Source organism: Talpa europaea (genome assembly GCF_964194135.1).
Source record: "Talpa europaea genome assembly, chromosome: 1".
NCBI lineage: Eukaryota > Metazoa > Chordata > Mammalia > Eulipotyphla > Talpidae > Talpa > Talpa europaea.
The window spans coordinates 134,212,611-134,234,188 of NC_140073.1; the positions used below are offsets into that span (position 1 = coordinate 134,212,611).

General features: G+C 36.3%; 1 protein-coding gene across 4 annotated transcripts in view; it reads left to right on the forward strand.

Annotated features, from left to right (window-relative positions):
* PARD3B (par-3 family cell polarity regulator beta) overlaps window positions 1-21,578 on the forward strand; it is a gene marked incomplete at both ends in the record, with an annotated part of 909,806 nt that overhangs the window by 714,762 nt on the left and 173,466 nt on the right. For all 4 annotated transcript variants that reach the window (XM_084247417.1, XM_084247420.1, XM_084247419.1 and 1 more), the window contains one exon: window positions 8,973-9,083. In XM_084247417.1, coding sequence (XP_084103543.1) covers window positions 8,973-9,083 — 111 coding nt within the window. The remainder of the gene's footprint in view (window positions 1-8,972; window positions 9,084-21,578) is intronic.

The window sequence follows — 21,578 nt, forward strand, 5'->3', positions numbered from 1 at the left end:
AACTTGGATCATTTGTGAGGGTGCACAGAAATTTGGAAGGATTTAAGGGTCAGCATTACCTAGAAAATGCAAGGCAGAAAATAGAAAGAGAAGATAGCATTTGCTGAGTATATGGGGATAACTTTGAGAACTTTAGAATTTTTAAATCTAAAATCTTTACTGTAGAAAACAATAGTATGCTGATGGCTTGTTAGCTGGATTAAGGAGTTAGATATTTACCTGCCAGTTGATGTTGTGAGTGGATATGTTTATGTACATGGTCCATGGGATATTTAATGACTGCTAAGTAAATGATTAAATGAAAGAACAAACCATTTTCTACTTCCCCATATGGCTGTGTAAGGTTATCCTACCTAGTCCTAAGAGCCACATAAGTGAGCTATATTTTTTTGTATTTTCTATAATGCTTTCCAAGATTCTTTTCCACTTAGTATATTCCTTTTCCTTTGATTTCTTAATTTATGCAAAAAAACATTTTATAGATAGGAGTCATTTCTCTGATACAAGTGGCAACCTAACTCCATTTTCCCTTTATCAACTTGATAACCAAACTAGTCTCTTCTCCTAGCTGTTGATTTTTCTGAATCTGTTCCCATCTGTCTAAGGCCAGTCTCTTCAGAGGTTCTGTATATCCTAGTGCTCTTCTTTATAAAGAGCTTTGTTCTATACCTGTCTTCATAGTAGCATTATTCACAATAGCCAAAAAATAGGCACAACCCAAATGTCCATTGTCAGATCAATGGATAAACAAAGTACACATACAATGGAACGTTAATCTATAAAAAGAAGGAAATTTTGTTACATGCTACAACACAGATAAACCTTAACGACATTTTGCTATGTGAAATAAGGACAAATATTCTATGATTCTACTTCTGTGATACCTAAAACAGTCAGATTCATGGAGATGTAGACTAGTGGAGAAAAATGAAATAAGGGGTTACTATTTAGTGGGTTAGTTTCACTTTGGGATGCAGAATATATCCTGGAGATGGTTAGCGACTGAGGTTTTCACAATGTGAATATATTTAATGCCACAGAATTGATATTAAAAGTGATTAATACAATAACTGTTATGTATATTTTACCACATTAAAAAATAAATAGTTGTGTTCTCCTCTCTCTTCCATCTCCCACCTCCCATCCTCTCTGGCATTACTTCTTATCAGCCAATAAAAGTCCTCCAGTACCAACCAAATTGAAAACCTCCTTCAACATTCCACCCAACCTCCAGCCACCACCCTACCAACCAACCTCTGGAAAGGGCTATAGAGTACACACAGTTTTATACTCACATTTGAGATCACTCCCACCTGGCTTCTGTTTAGAACACTCCCCTGAACCTTGCCAAGGTGATGAATGGCTTAAATTCCCAGAACTAATGAACACTTCTCAGTCTTCACCTCACCAGATGTCTCAGCAATATTCCTATCTGTTTCCTCCTTTTTGCAGGACTCTCCACTCATATCTCTTCACCTTACTCTCCTGATTTACTTCCTATTTCTCTCACTGTTCTTTTGCTATCTCTTTTTTTATACCCCAACCCTTCCAGCCCCACCTTTAAATGTTACAGTTCCTCAGCACTTTTTCCTCCTAGTCCTTGACCCTTCCATTTGGGGCCCCTAAAGCACACTACAATAACCGTGTTTAAAAGTGAACTCAAATATTTCAGCACAGTTTTCTTGCATTCATTAAGATAAAAACTAAGGAGGAAAGTATCATAGACAATTCAAAGGAATTTTAGAAAACAAGATCAACATGCCTACTCTAATGCAAAATTATGTACATAGTTATATAGTTCTCCCATTCCAAAGTGACAATCATTTTTAACTAATGTATATTTCTTCTACTGTTTTCCTAGATATTTCTAACAAAAATATGCCATCATTGTTCTGAGTCAACAGTAATTACAGTTTGACTTTCAAATACAGTAAATAAAATAATTAGTTTCCTTACAAAACCTAAAAAAAATAGTGAACTTTTGATAACTCTCTATTGATGCATCACATCCAAATCACTGTGTTCTCAGTGGGTTCTGTTCTCATCCAAGACCACGTTCTTTCACCCACAAACCTGTCATTGTGTCCATTCACCTTTGCTGCTTTAGTTTGCTATTTTTTTTTTTTTTACTTCAACCTGGATAGTCTTTTTGTTTCATTGTATCACTTCACTTGAGATGATTGGGTTACTTTTCTATTTCTCTTCTACTAATTATTTAAATATACCTAGTTTCTCTATTGTATGAGTTACTAAGAAATGACCTATTGTCACTCTTAGCTAAACTCTCTTAAAACTGCTCTCCACGGTCTTTCACCTGCTTTGCATTCTAAATCCTATGAGAGTATCCACCTGTTTTCCTTGATCAGCTACCACTGGCCTATGTTCATTACATAGAAGGGATATATGTGCCAAACCCACTACTGATACCATTCTCAATGGTGAGAAAAGGGAAGCTTTCCCTCTATGATCAGGTACAAGATAAGGATGCCCACTTCTATTCAGCATAAGATTAGAAGTCCTAGTTAGAACAATTAGGCAAGAGAAAGATATAAATGGAATCCAAATTGGGAAAGAAGGGTAACTGTCATTTTCCAGATGATAGGATAATATACACAGAAAACCCTAAACATCCTACTAACATAACAATCATAGGGCCATGCTGGTGGTGAAGGTGGTTGAGCGCAGTGCTGTGAATCTGTCCACAGCCTCTGCAGTGCAGGTTCCATCCTGGTCTGCCAGGGAGATACCCACATGGCATGGCCGACTTCCCCCATCTCGCCCGCTGTTTTGCTCAGCAGTATATTTCAGTCAGTCTGCCTGTGTTGTCCCCTGCTCTATCTCTGGTAAATCTCTTACCTTCCCACACATCTGGCCTGTACCCCAGTTCTTGTATGCATGAATAAATAAATCTTTTTAAAAAATAATAAAAAATAACAATCATATATAATAAATCAATAAAACACAGTGGCTGGTTACAAAACCAATTTATAAAAGTCAGTTGCATTCTTGTATGCCATAAACTACAAGAGAAAGAAATCAAACAATCTTGTACTATCACATAAAAAGAATCAAATACTTGGGAAAATACTTAACAAAGGCAGTGAAGAATCTTTGTAATAAGAACCATTAAGACATTAGTAAAAGAAACAAATAAGACACAAAGAAATGGAACGGTACTCCTTCTTCACAGATTGGAAGAATTGACATTGTTGAAAAGGCCAGCTAATATAAAGCAATATACAGAGTTAATGCAATCCCTATCAAATTTCAATAGCACTCTTCAAAAAAGTAAAACAAACAGTACTGAAAATTATGTGTATCTAAAAAAGACTCTTAATAATCAAAGCAATCCTGACAAAAAAAAGGTATCACATGCCCAAAATTCAAACTATACTGCTAAGCTATAGTAACCCAAACAGTATGGTTTTAGAATAATAATAAACACACCAATCAGCAGCCACTCTCCTGCCTGCCTGTGACTATGCAGTTGTTTCTCTTCACTTATTTCCTCTCCTTACAAAGCAACAGAGGCAGTTCTCCGCCCAAGGCTGCCTGCCTGGGACTATAAAGACCTCTCTTTTAACAAACCTGTCCCTTTCAGAGGCAGCTCTTTCTGCCTGCTTATGTCTGCTCAAGTGTCCTTCACTCTTCCCTTTTTAAAATAAACCTACACTTTTGGCTATATATATATGTATGTATATGTATGTAATGTAATAGTTTTGAGAGCCCAGAAATAAACCCACATTTGTATGGAAAGTTAATATATCAATATTACACAGGAGGCAAGAATGTACAATGAAGAACAGAAAGTCTTTACACCAAACGAATCAACTTGGCACTTTTCCCAGCTCACATCTTCTGTCTGTGCTATTTCCTCTACTCATAAGCTTTATCTCCTATCTTTGCTTGTCTATAACCTCTCACTCATATTTTCCACTTAAATGTCATTTCTTCATTGAAGATTTCCCCAATCAGCTTCCTTCTATCGTCTTTCCTGTGATTCTTTATAGCACTTTCCACAACTTACAGTTATATGTTCATACTTATTTGGTGGCTGTATCCTCTATTAGAATGTAACTTCCATGAGGATAGTGTCAGGTTTTTGTATCCCAATGCAATATCAACCTACCTCAAGTGCTTCTGACTATGTCTGCTGCAGAATAGGTGCCTAATAAATATTTTGAAACAAATGCATGACTGAAAGAGGGAAGCAAGCATGCAAACAAGTTTTTCATGAAGCTATTTCATATAGCCTCAGTATAGAAATGAACAAGGACAGGTGTTTTAAGCAAATTTATAATTCATGAAAATTTAAATTTACATAAAGCGTATGTTGAAAGGTGATTTTTCCACTTTACAAAAAGATCCATCAAAAGATTTTTTTAAACAGGCTTTCCAGGTACATGGAAAGTAAGACTTTATTGATTAGAACCATATGTTTGCACAGAATTCTTTAGGAAAATGTCTTTTATATAAAGCAAGGTTGACCTATAAGCAATTTCCTTAAGGCACCTAGCCCAGAATGGCCAACTCTCAAATTTCTAAGGTAATAGAGAATAGGAGGTCTGGAATGCAATGGATATTTGAAACCCTAGAATGCAAAGCAGTAATTTCAATCATTTAAGGTCCTCATGACTTTTCTCACAAAAATTTTCTAATGGGAAGATGAATCAATGCATCTGAATCTCCCCACTCTTCTTTCTGTATGTCAGTGAAAGTAGGAATGACTGTGGCATGACCCCCATGAGGCTGCTATGGAAAAAGAACAAAGACTTATAAAATTCACCAAATTAATGCTTTCTTACCAACTCCCCCCACCACTACTACCACCACTGATAATTAAGTTGTCTGATTGCAAAACCGGAAGGAAGAATTCAGGGTGTTAATAAATAAAATGTAATTAACTTCTGTGGGTCTCAATTTCTTCATCTTAACAATGTGGGAGTCCTTTTGAAGATCATTGTTTTATAATTCTGTTCCTAAACCTACCCAAACTTTACAAAATAAGGTAATTTATGACTGTTCTCTCTGTCTAATGAAATAAATTGCACAGCTATTTCTGCTTTTCCTATTAGACATTTTAATAAGAGATTATGAACTTAAAACTTGTATAAAATTGTTTGATTTGTCTATTATTGCTGTTTCTTTCCAAGAAGGAAATTACTTGCAGGTCACAACTAACCTTTTCTTTATCAAACATATTCTGCTGTGATGCAAGCATAGGAAGCTATTCACAAACTGCAATACACATAAAATATTTTAGCTGCAGGAAGGAAAAACAGTAGTAATAAAGATAAGGTTTACTAGGGTATGGGTGAAATTTAGCCTTCAAAATCAGGACTGCTTTTGTCTCAAAAAATCTAAAATCTCTAAATATAGATAGAACAAAATATTTGAAAAATGGAGAAAAGCAGTCCTAAATCTATAGAATTTTGGGCAACATTTTTGTCCTCATTAGCTTCGTGAGGTATTATCCTAGGCTCACTACACACAATTTTGATTTTGCCCCCAAATATTACTATATTTGATGACAATTTTAAGGGAGAATTGTTTCCCTAAATGATGTACAAAGGTATTAACTTCTGACATAAAGGAATTTAGACTAACAATGTTGATCCCTAAGACTCTCTCCTGCAGGACTTGGAAAGTTAAGGATTGTATTTATAGGAACACAAATCATTTAGCTAGGTCCTACTTTGTAGATTAAAAAGAGATCTTGAAAATACCAGCAAGGGCCTCCCCTGGTAGCGCAGCGGTTGAGCGCTGGGCTGCGAAGCTGCCCACAGCCTCTGCAGTGCCGGTTCGAACCCAGGCCACCAGCAAGGGTCCCGCATGGCTCGACAGACCTCTCCTGCCACCCGCTGCTCCCCTCAACAGTGTATTTCGTCTATCTGCCTGCTCTGGTGAATTCTCTCACTGCCCCCCCCCCCCCCCGGGCTTCTGACTGTGCCAGTGTTTGCATAAATAAATAAATAAATCTTTAAAAAAATACCAACAAATCGAATTATATTTAAAAGCTAATGTTTTTATATTTGCCTATATGTTTTTCTCTTCCCTATTTACTTTTAAAAATATCAGATGGTTTCTTCAGGGAGAAAGAGGAATAGGTTCAGAAAGAACAAAAAATAATAAAGGGCAGGGCATGGTGAAGTTGGAGCTGACAGATGATCAGTCAAGGTCCCAAAACTATATTGACTACAGCAAAAAGGAATTGCAGTAGAAACAGGCAGATGAAGAGATGGCAAGGAGAGGAGAGAAAATCATGAAAGAGGATTTGCTAACTGAAGCTCTGAGTTGAAAACTAAGCAGAAGAGTGAAGACTGGAATTCATTTTGAGCACAGGACGCAGGCTATGCTCTGGTAATGACAGAAATATGGAGATCAGCACTATTGTTTTCCTGTGTAATCCCTGAGGATAGCAACCTCTGCTTTGGATTGAAACACAATTGAGAAAGAAACAAATATTTACCTATTTTTATGAAATTCTGAAGGAAATAGAATTTTACAAGTATATAAGTCAGGTCCTCATGTGAATTTCTAATTCACTGTGTGTTCATGTTCAGATGTTTGGAGCTAGAATAAGGTACAAGGGCAGTGGGACTGGACATGTGTAAATTAAAAAAATGTCCTCAGGTTGGATAGATGGATACATAGATACATAGATAGGGGGTGTGCAAACTAAAGATACAAACATACACACAAAGTTAAATTTGAAGTTGTGTTAAACAAATAAGGAATAAGTGGAATTTCAATAGATTTAAGAGGAATCTTTAATTTAACTGAAGAATAGGTGTAATTGAGTGCCTTTTTCCCCTGGTAATTAGCAAAGTATCTTTTCCTGTGTCTTGATACCAAGACCACAGGATTGCTTCTGAGAAAATATGTACTGAGAAAAATTATCTGTCACTAAGAATATGTCCTCATAATAATTTAATCACAGGGGTTTTTTTTCTTTTCATTTCAAATGTGTAGTTTTTCATTTTCCTAAAAATGCTGAGGAAACGCAAGGATTCCACAAAGAAACACAGGGATAAATTTTTAAAGTATCCTAATTGCTGGAAGCCCTGGTGTACTTTCAGTGGAAATGCAAATTGGTGCAGCCACTATGGAAAACAGTATGGTGGTACCTCATAAAATTGAGATTAGTATCCAAAATGATCCAATAATCCCATTTCTGGGTGTACACTCAAAGGAAATGAAATCAGGATCTTCTAGAGATGTTAGCATCACATATCCAAGTTCATTGCAATAGTACTCAAAACCAAGATGAGAAAAAATGTAAGGGTCTGTCGTCAACAGATCAACAGATAAACAAGACATGGTGAACATATAGTTTGTAATATATATGTAGAGTATTGTTCAGTCATGCATGAGAGAGGACATTTGCAACAACTTGGAGGGACCATGAGGGCATTATGCTATACAAAGTAAGTCAGAGAAAGTCAAATACCACTTTTTAGTTCACTTTTAGGTGAACCTAAAAAAGATAAACTCAGAGACACAGAGAGCAGGATGGTGGCCTGATATCAGGGAATAGGAGGAGAGAAATAGAGAGATGCTGGTCCAAGGGTATAAACATCCAGTTATAAGAGTAGCAAGTTTGGGTATCTAATGTACAGCATTAGGATTATGGCTCATAATTCTGTATTATTGTATACCCCTGAGAAAGTAGATCTTAAATGTTCTTACTTCAAGAAAAGAAATGGTAGCTCTGTGATAGAACTGAGCAGGTAGCTATCAATAATACTCTGGTGGGAAACATTTTGCAAATGATCGCCATATCAGCAACAACTTGTACACCATAAACTTGCAAATGTTTTCTATCAATTATATTTCAATAAATCTGGAAAAAATAAAGTACCATAACTGCCTTTGTGCCCAGTTAGTTAAAAATATCCCTAGGCATGAGAGTGCTCAGAGCATGCCCACTGTGCCTGACTGGCCAAGCCTGGGGCTACATGCAAGAGTGACTGTGGCCTGAGGAGGGTGCTAGGCAGGAGGAACCCAAGTCTCCTCCCAGCACTGAACCCATCAGAGCTTTGGGGTCTTCATTTGAAAAATGAGAGTATTGAACTAGGTGTTCCACGAGGGCCCTTGCAGCAGCATCATTATGTGATCCCATGAGTTTAATCTTAAATGCCTGTGCTCCCTAAACTCAGGAGGAGGTTACTCAGCTTTCAATTATATATTAACAATAATCTCTCAGTTCTTTACACTCTCGAATTAACAACTTAAATTTAGTCTTCTCTCACAAGATTGTGTGCACACTACACATTCACTATCTGAGTGGAAAGAAGGCAGGAAGGAGGACAATAGCTAAGCTATGGAAACAACCCAAATGCCCAAAAATAGATGACTGGATCTGGAAGATGTGGTACATATACATAATGGAATATTACTCAGCAATCAAAAATGATAAACACATGCAATTTGCAGCAACATGGATGGAGCTGAAAGGGATCATGTTCAGTGAAATAAGCCAGAAAGAAAAAGAAAAATACCAGATGGTTTCACTCATAGCAGGAATCTAGAAAACCTAAATAAAGGACCAGGAAAAAGACATTATAATAAAGTAAAAATCAAAATCAACAAGCAACTATAAACCAGAGACACACTACAGGGGTGAGGAGGAGGGAGTAGGATCAAAACAAGGGGGGATGGGAATTGTATGGGACTATAACCAAGATGAAAATACGTAGATTGTGCAAAAATGAAAAACGAAGTAAAAATATATATAAAATTAAAAGGAGAAATAACAGAAGCAGCACAATTTAAAAAAAAAAGAAAAAAAGAGGAACTCAGTGACATATTTTTCTGCTTTCAATATTTCACCTTCATTCCATGCAGAATGATCTTGTATTACTTAGAATAGAGAATTATGCTTTCATGAGTTCATCAAAGAATTGTCTTAAATTTACCACAGAAAGAACATAGTTATTATTAACAACCATCTTCACCTCATGTTTCACTAGGTTTGGAAAGAAGAAAGATGTTAAGGGCGGGAAAGCTGAGCAAAAAGGAACTCTGAAGCATGGAGGCCTGAGAGAAGAGGAGCTGGAGAAAATGAGAGAAGAACGGGAAAGGTGAGTAGCAACACTGAGCTCCCCATTTTATTGGAGGCCACGGTCTGTATTTTATTGGATGTTTGCTTCATTCAACTGGAGAGATTTTATTTTAAGGAGCATAGAGGTTGACTGATGCAAAATGAAAGGTACCTGGTATAAAAGGAACCCACTTCTCTGGGTCATTTTTATTATTCTTTTGAGAAGAAATTTTGTTCATGTTTTTATTATGTGAGTACTTATAATTTCATAATACACTACTCCCGGTTTTGACTATATCAATGCACATTTTCCTTAACAGTTTAAACAATGAGTTTTTATTTTCAATAAAATGGTCATTTTGATATTGATGTCTAGAACTATCAAATTTCCATAGTCTGTTCCTAATTTTTGTCAAGCTGTTGTATGCCTTCTTAATTTTATTCTGCTAAATCCATTTGGGTACTGTAATTTGAGAAGTACGTGTCCTTCATTTTTAAAAAGCCAGTGCCTTTTATTAGGCTATCAGCAAGTTGCAAAGTATGTTGCCCATCTGTTAAAGGGCCGGTTTCATTTACTGAAATAATGACAGTCTGCAAGGGATGAATCCTCCTGTTTGAGGGGCTTAATGTTCCATTTGGACAAGAGGTCCTTCACTTATCTTTGATGTTAACTCTGGCTCTTACCCCAAGTAGATGTGTAAATGTCTGGTTTTGAAACACGTAATTGAATATTCATATTTCTCCTGAAAATTCTTTACTTTCACAACCTAGCGGAGCTTCAAAAATGACTGAGATTATGACAAAACTATCAATAGCATATAATTTAAAGTATTTGATTCTGAATGTATTATATATGCAGTCAGATTTGCCTAAATTTCCACTTGCTTATTAGCCACATCAATTTATGTCGTTTTAAAGGACCGGTTCTCATACTTATTTTAATAGAACATACACTAAGAAAATCACATTTATTATTCATTGTGTTTTCTAGCACAGGGAAGGCTAATAGTATCTACTGTTAACCTTTGGCCCCTATCTTGTAGTCTATTCCTGGTGAGAAGACTGACTTTATCAATAGTGAGGGGGGGAAAAGCCTATTTAGTCCTTTCTCATTTTTGAGAGGTTGATAAGCTCAGTTCCAGGGTCAGTGGAGCAGTTAAAAGGAAATCAACTACTTTACATTGTTGTTGACTATTCACCTGACAGTCTGCCCCAAAGACAAGAAAGATGAAGTCTCCACCATCACCCAAGATTCAGTCTTCCTGTAATGTAGGGTGTAATTCAGGCTAAGATTTTAATGCATATATTGGCAAGACATCTATGTGGTGTGTCCACATCACAGATCTTTGCTGCTCCCCTGACTTCAATTTCTGAGGCACCGTTCCTATGCCATCTCTTCAGGAAACTGAGCTGTTTGCTGGCATTCAGACTTCACAGTTTTGCATCTCGACACTTGCTTTGGCATGGGGGTGGGGAATTACTCTTAGTAGCTAGAGAACTGTGTGCCAGCTAGAAAATTGATAACCCATAAAATAAAGTGGGTTGTCTTTAGCAAGAGTTCATTTCCTTTCTGGTTTTGCCTTTCAGAAGCAGGTGCCTCCGGGAGTTTTGTTCTTAAAAGTAGGGCTGTAAATTCACCTCAGCTGGCTATATAGGCTTCAGATCCAATTTTCTTAAAATATGTCTGGTCAAATATTGAAAGAACTGTACTGTTAGCCTTCACTTGGGCCACTTCCCACACATGAACACATAAAACACATGTGATGTGGGTTTCTTAAAGACAACATAGTCTCAATCATGGGCAATGGGAAGAAGTTGGAGGAGTTGATTTTATGGTGGGGTGCTATAGAATTAATGACCAAGGGCATTTCAACACTTAGGGGCTGAGAGCCATGAAGGGTGGAGGTGGAGGTTGAACATTTGGCATTGCTCCCAACCCTGGAGTCCCATTTCTTGGCTCTCCATGATCCATAGGAAACCAGTTCACAACTCTTAAAGAACTCAGCAAGTTTTTCACTCTTCATGGCATGGCCATGGGAGAGATAGACTAAAATATGAAATAGTGCATCATAGTTCACAAAGTTGTCTTTTCTTCCTAATGCATTTGGAATTTGTTACCTTAAGATGACTCAAGTCATCCTATTGCTTACTTGTTTTATCCTAGCTGTCACAGGTTTAATAGCTTTTAGTTAACAAATCATGTTTTCAAAGGAGTTAAAATACTAAAATAGAATACATATTGTACATTGTTAAAGCAGCTTATGAGTGCAAAAATAAAAATTTCTCATCCAAATCAAGCCACATGATTGTTTTTTAAGTGTGCTCCACCCACTTCAGAATGAATCACTTGGGTGAACTGTTAAAATAGATTCCTGAGTACCACACCAGACTTGCAGAATGAGAATCTTAGGAGGTGGGAGCCCAAGAATCTGTTTAATAGGTAAGCCCAACTTGACTCCTTATCATTCCAAAGTCTAGGAATCACTAACTTGAAGGGACAGGATTTGGCTGAACATTAGATTAAGCTGTTCTTACTCTATAAAAAATAATAATAACACAGTTTTTTCCCCCAGGACAATTGTAGACTCAGTCTACAACTATGGTCATCTTCCTTCATATGCTTTCTTGGCAACATCCTATCTTACTGGCACAATTTTTTTTTAAAGATTTTATTTGTTTATACAAAAACTGGGGTACAGGCCAGAGACATGGGAGGGTGAGAGGATTCACCAGAGACAGAGCGGGGAACAGAACAGGCAGACTGACAAAATACAGTGCTGAGGGGAGCAGTGGATGAGACAGGAGGGGTCTGTTGTGCTATGTGGGACCCTCGCCGGCCGGCTGGTATCAAACCAGTGCTGCAGAGGCTGCAGAGAGCTTCACAGCGCGGTGCTCAACTGGCTGCGCCACCAGGGAGGCCCAGCACACTTTGAAAACAAGAGAGGAACTCTTGCCTGTGCCCATTCACCTAAGAGGGGTGAATCACATTCCCTCAAGTGTGCAGGTTGAAATCCCCTGTTCTAACCTATGGACTTGACAGATAGTAACCAGTACTCTGCTGGGCGTTTGAATTGCTTTGTTTTATGCTATCCTGTGAATAGGGTAGAGAAATGTACACCAGATGACAAAACTCTACAAGGATAGTTATTATAGAAACTGTACCCAAAGATTGATAATGAACACTCCCTCAATACAAGCTCAGATGAATGAAGTTTTTATCAAAAATTTATTTTTAATGCTGGCCTGCTGAGCACTGGCATCAGTGATAGTGCCTGTTGATCAGATTATAAATGCCAAGAAGCTGCAGGGATTGATAATGATGCCAATGATCGAATCATCTGGAACAATGGATTGAATCAAACATGAAGACACTTAATAGGAATAAATGTAAAGTTTGCTTTTAGATCCAAAAATGAACTGTAAAAATACAGGATGTGGAAGGTTTGACTTAATACTAAATATATGAAAAACTTTCCTGATGGTTATAGTTGAGGGTAAGTTTAGCATGAGTCAACATGAGGATGTGCCTGCCAAAACCTTAATCCAGTGCTAGGCTGCAGTACTGGAAATTTCATGTACAAATTGAAGGGAGAAACAATAATTCCTATTTTACTGTTTAGCTCACACCTGAAATATCTCATGCCTTTCTCATATAGAGATTAGGTGCAGTAAATCCTTGTCTTTAGAAAAATGTTGAGGGCCTAGGAATGCATAATACATAGGTAAAACTTAGTTGATTTCACATGATTAAAGAACTTTCACATATCTAGAGGAATTGTCTTATTTTATAACATCTTTTCTATTCTACTCTATCTATATCTCTCTATCTGCTTACGCATCCATTCATGTATTTTCATGAAGATACTAATGGGGAATATACTTAAGAGAAGTAACCTTCAACTTAATTGAAAGGAAAATATCCTTTCAATTATAGTGCCTCATGAGATAGTGAGTTTGTTGACACTAGGAATATCTAATAAGAAGCTACTGATCACATTGAGAAAGAATTAATACTTCAGGAAACTGTTGGATGATATCAGAGCTCCAAAAATATCAGTCATTGAAATAGTACCTTTATTGTCTTAATTATATTTATATTTTTATATAAATAAATATTAAATAAATGCAAAGCTATATAGTTAATGTAATTAAATGTATTAAGTCACACAGCACCTAAAATCATCTTGTGTATCATTAATTGCTGCATTTGTCCTTAGATGATCTCTATCATCTGATTGCTCGCAAATCTGTGGATCCAAGAAATTATAAATATCTAAGTATAGAAGCATCTACATTGATTTCCTAGAGACACCTTTCATGAACTTGCCATGACATTGGCTCCTTGTAGTGTGTGCACTATACTTATCTAAGGGCATAAGCCCAAATTTCTTTCTCTAGATGGTGAGTTAGGATTTTCTGAGTTTCATATTCGATTTCCTGAGATGATCATATGTTCCCTTGTGACACAAATCATTCCATTGCAGTGAAGCCCTACTGCATCAATTTTGTTCATGTTTCAGTGAGATTGGCCAAAATAAATCATTAGTTCCAAATGCCTGTATTCATTATTAGAAGTATGAATCCAATATTATATTGAACGATTATTTCACCTAGAAATTTTTCTCAAGCTAACCTAAATCAGCATCTCCCTAACATTTATATTATGTAAATTAGTATGGTGACCAGAAGCAAGAGATTGTCTTAACAAGTCAGTAAACATAATCTTGTTTGATTCTTAGACTTTAACTTAAATTTGTAATCTTCTGCAAAGTGTGAAATTAACCAGATTCTTGGATTTATGAAGTGCCTAATTACATGCATGTTATACTTGTATTGCTGCTAACCTCTCAAAAGTCAGATGGAGATTGGGTCAATAAGAATATGTTCACCTTATTTATTTAGGATTATTATACCGAGGGTGAGGGTAAAGTAATCAACATGAACACCTAAGGCTACCTTCCAATACAATCCCACACAACTGACATTGAAATAAAACTCACAAAATGAAACTTCTTACAAAAATGGGAGGGGAAGGTAGTTTAATAACCTGAATTTGTACTGTAAGATCTTCTAATACTCTTATACCATGTGAGAGTTTATTTTTGCAAGCGAGTTCATTTACTGTGTCAATGGCACATTTTGTAGATGTTAGTAGAATCTTAGTGGGATGAATGAGGAGATGAGGGGAAAAGGCAAGTTCTCTAGCTCCAGCATTGAGAAGCAGGAAAACATATGGCTCTTGTTTTCAACAACTGGCCTGAACGGAATGCCTAAGTGAGAGTGAAGTTAAGATTTAGGAAAGTTAATCGGTTTCAGTGTCTGAATTCAAGGTTCTTAGTTTTCTTTCCTTTTAGGAAGTCTTCCAAGAACTGCAGAGGCTTCTCCCTTGCCTTATCAGCTGAGCTGCTTGTGGCCTGTTCCCTTAGTTTAAATCAATACATGTGTTTTTGATATTTGGCAAACCAAGATTTAATTATGCAGCTGCAAGTTCCCCATATAAACGGAATGCATCTTAGAGAAATAAAAACATTCAGAAACCATTTATAGTTTGAGAATACAAGTGGGTGAAAATCTATTCCCAACCTCTCAGCATTTTATTTAATTATGGGAGTTTTTTATGTTACTGGAAATTGAAATGAAAACCAGAATATGCCTAGAGTTTTTCCAACATTTGTTCATACTGAAAAATGAAGATGCTTATTTTATTCTAAGAGAGAAAAGTATCACATCCGGGATTAATATTTTAAGTGTAACCTACAAAAGAATTACATTACTAATACATAGAACAACAAATGAATTGACAGGAGTTTGTTATTATTGTATCCTAAAAGAGTGTATATTTTATTTTTAAAAAACAGAAGGTTGATTTCTTCATTTTGCCAAGACACTCTCTATAATTAATTATTTACCGAACTTAAACTTTGGCACTAATCAAACTGTTGAAAACACCCATGTTTTGGCATGATTACATACAAATGATTAATTCAGCATGGTTTTACTCCTCACTGAATATCCCTGTGTTTTGCAGTAGAATTTGCTAGGTCCTGTGGTGTGGGCAAAATAAAATGTTGGAATGATTCCCAGTTTTAATAGTCCCAATTTATTATTACCACTGAACCCTGATCAGATCATGGACTGGATTAGATCCCAGTTTTTCAAATGCCCCAATTTATGACTCCCTTAGAATCCTGATAAAAATGTGTATTTGAATAAGGCTTTGGTTAGCTAAAAGAGATCCAGTTAATTACTTTTAGATTGTTATTAGATCATCGCTGCTTGGAAATTATGAGAAATACTGCAAGATGGTGTTTCTCAGGACAAGGTCGTGTTCTCATTTTATGTTGATGGAAAGAAACTCATATTTCTGTTTTTCATAGTACTAACCATCTCAGTGAATAAGAAGAGATGTGTTGCATCCCAGCAATTAGTAGCTATGCTTGTGTTAGAGTAAGGATAGTCTCCTTCCCTAGAATAAGGATGAGAAAAAAGAGAGAAAAAACATTCCACATAGTGGTTTTACCCCCCATTCAAGATTTGCCTCTAATTTAGAGAGTTGAGGGAGTAAGACATCTGGGAGGTCCAGGTGTCTTTAATATCTGTGCATTTACTGACTTTTGTAACACCTATTGTCTCAGCAATGCTTGTGGTCACCAACAAAATTTGGCACATTACTATATTCCGATAGACAAGAGATAGGAACACCTCCATCCTAATGCTATGCCAGCATTTTTTATGAGCCAAAATCCTTTTATGGAACTTGAATCAATGTTAGAAGTGCTGTATTAGCAACTACTTGTCAGCTAGGCTGGATTAATACATAAAATGAATCACTTGACTGGCATGCTTTCCAATAGTCATTTACACAAACTTCTAAGATTAAAGTACACCAGCTCTTTAAAAAAACTGATTTAAAAGGATACGTTTATATTCAAATACCCTCAAGTAAAATATTATATTATTGAAGTGGTATTGAAATAATTCTAAGGCATTTATACTAAGCCACTGGAGTAACTTACAGAATTGTTTAGAATACCTAATCTGACAAAAACTTAGGGAAAATTTAAATTCCATTGATCTGGATATTAGATCATAATATATACATATTAAATAAATAAAAACATATCCAATATAATCAACAAGCTCGGGCAATTCCCTGAATTTCATGCCAATCAGAATAACAGATGCATTTGGTTCTGTGGAGGAGACATACAGCAGTAGCAGAATTGGACAAGAGGATTTCCTACAAAAGTTTTGGTAACTGGAACTCAGAATGAGGGTCCAATACTCATTTTAGGCATTGCTTTCATGGATTTGGATAAACTACTTTTAAGGATGTATTGTAATGTCCCTCATTTTATGACCATGAAATAAAATGGTAGTAATAATAAAATACTTTAAGGCCTCAGTTTTATATATTTTGTTTGGATAAAATGCTTTTTAGCTGCTAAGTTCCTTTGAAGAACAAAATCTGAATAAATAAAAGTTAAGTGAATCCAGAATATTTACTGCAGACTAGTTTGGAGCAGGGCAGTGTGTAAGTAAATTTAATTTGCTAAAAGTGCTCTGAAAAAAATGTGGACAAATCAAACTTTTATAAATCAAATGGTATTTTATAGGCTTTCTAAAAGATCTCATCTTCACTTCTCATTTGGACATATGCTGTGTTGCATCCTGCTTTGGAAAGCTTCCATGACAACACATCCACTCTGGAGGCCAGGATTAGTTATTGTTCACATAGGCTGGCAAATTCTGCAAGTTGAAAGCATGTTCAGCCTATTGTCTTCCAAAACTCTGCTTTACCCCCCTCACATCCTTTATAGAAAAAAATCTAACCTAGGTCTGAATTTGCTTTTTTTAATTTCCTGAGCAGTTTTTTTTATATCAGTGGTTTTAAAACTGGGGGTGGTTCCCCCCCCAGGGAGTATTTGACAGTGTCTGAAGACATTTTAGTTCTCACACTTGGAAAGAGGTGCTACTAGAATCTACTAGTTAAAGAACAAGAATGCCTCTCACTTTCTTACAGTGCATGGGATAACCCCCTAAGATAAAGAATTACCCATCCCAAAATATCAGTTGTGCCAAGGTTGACAAACCTTATGTTAGATACATGGATAATATAGATGGAGATATACATATGCTTTAGATATTTAATATGTCTATGCTTGGGCCTGAGAATGTTTATTTTAAAACCATTTTCAAGCGATTTTCATTTATAACTAAATAAACAAGTGTATGGGGGGTGGGGATGGGTAGGTGTATGTGGGTGTGGTTGTATATGTGGGGGTTTGTGGGTGGATATGTGGAGGTGAATGCGGAGGCTTTGATGTGGGGAGGGGGTTTGTGGGTATGTGTGGGGGCGGGAGGTAAGGGAGTGGTAGTCCAAAGGATGTATGTGTCCAAGTGGAAATATGACAAGACACAGGAGTAAGTTAGGCCTGGATTAAAGACCTGCATACATGAACATACTGTTAAGTTACTTCACTGCATCACGCCTCTGTGTTCTCATCTGTTAAGTGAGAAGTCACTCTCTCAGACTGTCGTGAAAAGTAGTGTTTATGAAGCAAGCCCGTAATTTACTCTAGGTGCTCAGTGTTATTTTCTGACCAGTTCTGGACAGGAAGGACCCTAGATAATCCACTCACTAGTGTTTGGAGCCTTGAATGCTCTGAGACACCATCTGTGAAAGATGCTGAATTGGATACTCTCCTGATGAAGAAGGCCAACTTGAATGCAGCCTTGCCCAACTGGGAACTATGCCAGGTACTTCCATTCAAGAAGCTTCTCCTCATTTCTTATTGATCACTGGTTGGAAGTTGTTCCTCAAACACTGTGAGCTTGGCATGAGATGGCAGCACAGTCGTAGGAGTGTTGGCTATAATCAGTGCTTGGCAGTCATGGAAACAAATTCAGGGAGGAGGTCACAAATGGCATGGGCGGCTGCCAGCCTCTCCAAGTCCGGTGGGTGTGTAACTGCAGAAAACACTTGTAACCATGGCCATTAAATTCACAAATCCTCACATTTGCATTTCTGATATATGTATTACATTAAAGGGGTAACTCTGGTCGGCTGATAATTCAAATCCAATCTGGTAGAAAATGAATGAAGCTGTTCTTTCCTTTCCCACCCACTCTCTCCCACCTATCTGTCCTTGCCTATAGCTGAATTACATGACTTTCCAGTAAATCTGCATTGACTTCAGATAGATGTTCAACTGAACCAGACCTTTTCCCCAGGCTCAAACTTCTGCCTCCTTCTGTGTTATGTCCTTTGTTTTATTTCAGTATTGAAACTTAAAGCAGTTGAAGTGGTTTGGGCTATGGCACAAAACTGCTTTTTCAAGGGGTCACTTTAATAGATCCTTTAAAAGAAAAACTCAACAATAATAACAATTTACTGCCTAAATGGAAGCTGTAAGTATTCACGTTCTTGGAGGAACTTAAATTATTTGTGAAATTATGATTTCTTGAAGCAGAGATTGTTAAATATGACAGGTTGAAGGAGAGTGGGAAAGAGTAATTTTGGCTCTCATCAAAATCATTTCTCTCTCCAAAACTGTCAGTGGGTCTCTATGGCCTACCACGTACAGTCCAAACTCCTTGACCTAATGTATCAGACCAAAACCTAGCCTTTCAATCATAATTCCCACTCTTGGACAATATAATCCATATACTTAGCCAATCTGGAATGTTCACAGTTTTTGAGATTACCCTAGCCCTATCCAATCTCTGCCATTCCTGACACATGTCCCTCGCCAGGAACAGCCTTCTCCTTCCTCACTTGTTCCAAATCAATAGAATTTCAGTGAAACCTCACTTGTTCCATTACACCTTCCCAAACTGCCTAAGTCAGAAGAAAACTCTTCCACTAAATTACCTGGGTCAAATTATTAAATTTTGCTGATCTTCCATTGCTTTGCCTGGAAAATGGGTATGTAACCATTGTAGCATTGTAATATTTGTGTGAGGATTAAATGAGATGCTGAAGCAAAGCATTTCAAATAGTTGCAAGATTTAGAGATGTTTAATAAATATGAACTTACCATTTTTCTTAGAGGTAGGGTTTATTGGAAAGAGAATGATCATTATTATCCAATAACATTGTAGTAAAAGCCTGATTTTTCTCTGTGTTAGCTGTGTGGTATGCATGTGTCTTCTGAATCTTAGCTTGCTCATTTGGAATTTGAAAAAAAAGAAAACTAATACCTAGCCTTCAGAGATCCCAAGAAATTTACATAAGATGAAATGCTTAAATCATCCAGAGCAGTGCTTGGCACATGGTATAGACACATTGTGATTGTTATTGTTGTTTTTTTGCTGCATTGAATTGTAGAAGTCTGTGATTATAAACATGCTTTCTCTCCCTTACTAGCTTGTAATTTCCTTGAGGCAAGACCACATCATATAATCATTTTTCTATTTCTCTCAGCATCTAATACATTACATTTCACAGAGTAGGCACTCAATAAGCAGTTGTTGAATAATGGATGAATGAATGAATGAACAAATATAAAACTGCACTGATTTTAATTTTATTTTTCAAGTGAATAATTGCAAGAATGGAACCAAGAGGCAGAATAGTCTAAATCAATGGTCGACAAAGCTATATAGTTTAGAAAAATAAGACTTTCCCCCAGGCAATGAAATGGTGTCAAGAAGCATGAGGTCATTTGTAACTGGCAGTAGAACAGTGAAAATGGGTCATTGAAGCATGGTGGCCAGCCCATCGGAACTATTGACACCTGCTTTTCTACTGCTGAACTAGATCCTGAGAGACAAGACCTTAAAATGAATGAAATTTATCCATTTCACAAACAAATGAAAATGCTATGGGTCTAGAATTATTTTGTTTTGTTTTCTCAAATTGGACTTTTGCCCCCATCCTCATCTGCTGACTTAAATTGAACTAGTTGAGACATTTTAAATACCATTCATTTCAACCTTTTTACAATGAAAGATGTGCCTTTTTAGGGAAAACTGAATTTGTATAGCAAAGACGCACTGTCCTTGACTTACTCTACACCAAAAGAGGGTCTTTTTTGTGCTACATGTTGAGTCAATTCAATCAGAATCCACGGTGCAGATTATGTTTCAGGAGGCAAGCATAAAAACTATAATGGAATTGAAGGATCATGAAAAATGTCAAAAGCCATTTGTAATATACCAGATGCCATAGAGCTACTCTCTCAGGGAGGCAGTATTACTAAAACCCTAGCCCGTAATTAGGAGACCACATTACCATTAAATTAGAGTCTTTATCTTATAAGATAATTCTTTATTACATACTCTCCTGCAATTTCATATCTTTTCTTCTTGTCTAAGTCCTCATTCTCTGAAGGCATATATCATAGCTTCTACTTGTTTCATTTCCTTACATCTCAGTAGAGAGATATTTAGTTAAGCCTTGGTTGAACTTAAAAGTCTAAAATGATATCAGATTTAAGTTGCTGACAGAACTTAAAATATTGATGAATTTCTAAAGTAGAAAAATACTGTGTATTAAAATACCTTACCTAAAATTTGTGCCTATTTTTGAAAGTAGGGTACTCTGCTTTACAGATTTCCCTGATTATAATAGTAACTGGCAGCAGAACATGAGTAGATAAAGAGCTGCTTATACAAATCACTTTTTAAAATAATATGGAACTCTATTATTGACAGTATCAACAATTAATTAAAAATTCTATTAGTGAAGATGTAAAAGATGGCACATTTCCAATTCAGATTGACACTGAGGACATAGATGTAATTGATATTTGTTCAATAATCCTAAAATGCTTCACAGTCTCTAAAAGGAGCTGTGATAGCCAAGTGCTAAAAAATATATATTCCAGGCACTTTAAGATATTTTCAGATCAAATAATGTTCCTTTTCCAAAAAGAGGATCATGTTTTAGCTGAATTAGCATCAAAGGATATTTTAATGGATTCACTTTGTTTAAGAAAAAAATCACTGAGTCAAGAAGATGCATATTGTAATTCACATGTTTTTAATCTAGTTACAGTAGATGTAATAAGATAGTCAAAAGAGGATAATTTACTAGTTGGACTTTTAAATTCCAGAACTGCATTTTGTAATGGCCACATAAAGGAATGCATATTGAAAATCTGCAGTGACCATTAAATATTCCACTTTGGAAAAACAAGATCATAGCCTTAACAAAATGCTTGGGTATTATAATTGGCTGCTTTTGACATCAAGTCCAAATTGAATATGTTCCTAGATTTTTCCAGCAATTTTTGTAGTTTTTAGCAATCACTTCTCTTTCCAATGAGTATTTACCTCACCAATTCAAAGTATGAACATGTAAGCCCTGACAAAAATGTTAATTCAAACCAGAAGACTTTACAAATATTAAGAAATGAGTGGTCAATTCTTGAGGAAGAGTAATTCTTTTCATCAGCAACAAAAATTCAATGCTAAGAAAACAAGCATTTTGCTAAAATATTCCCTGTCTCAATATGTATATTACTTAAGATAAAAATGGGTGCCTGTTATCATTGACCAATATCTATCATCAAATAAAAGATACTAAGAT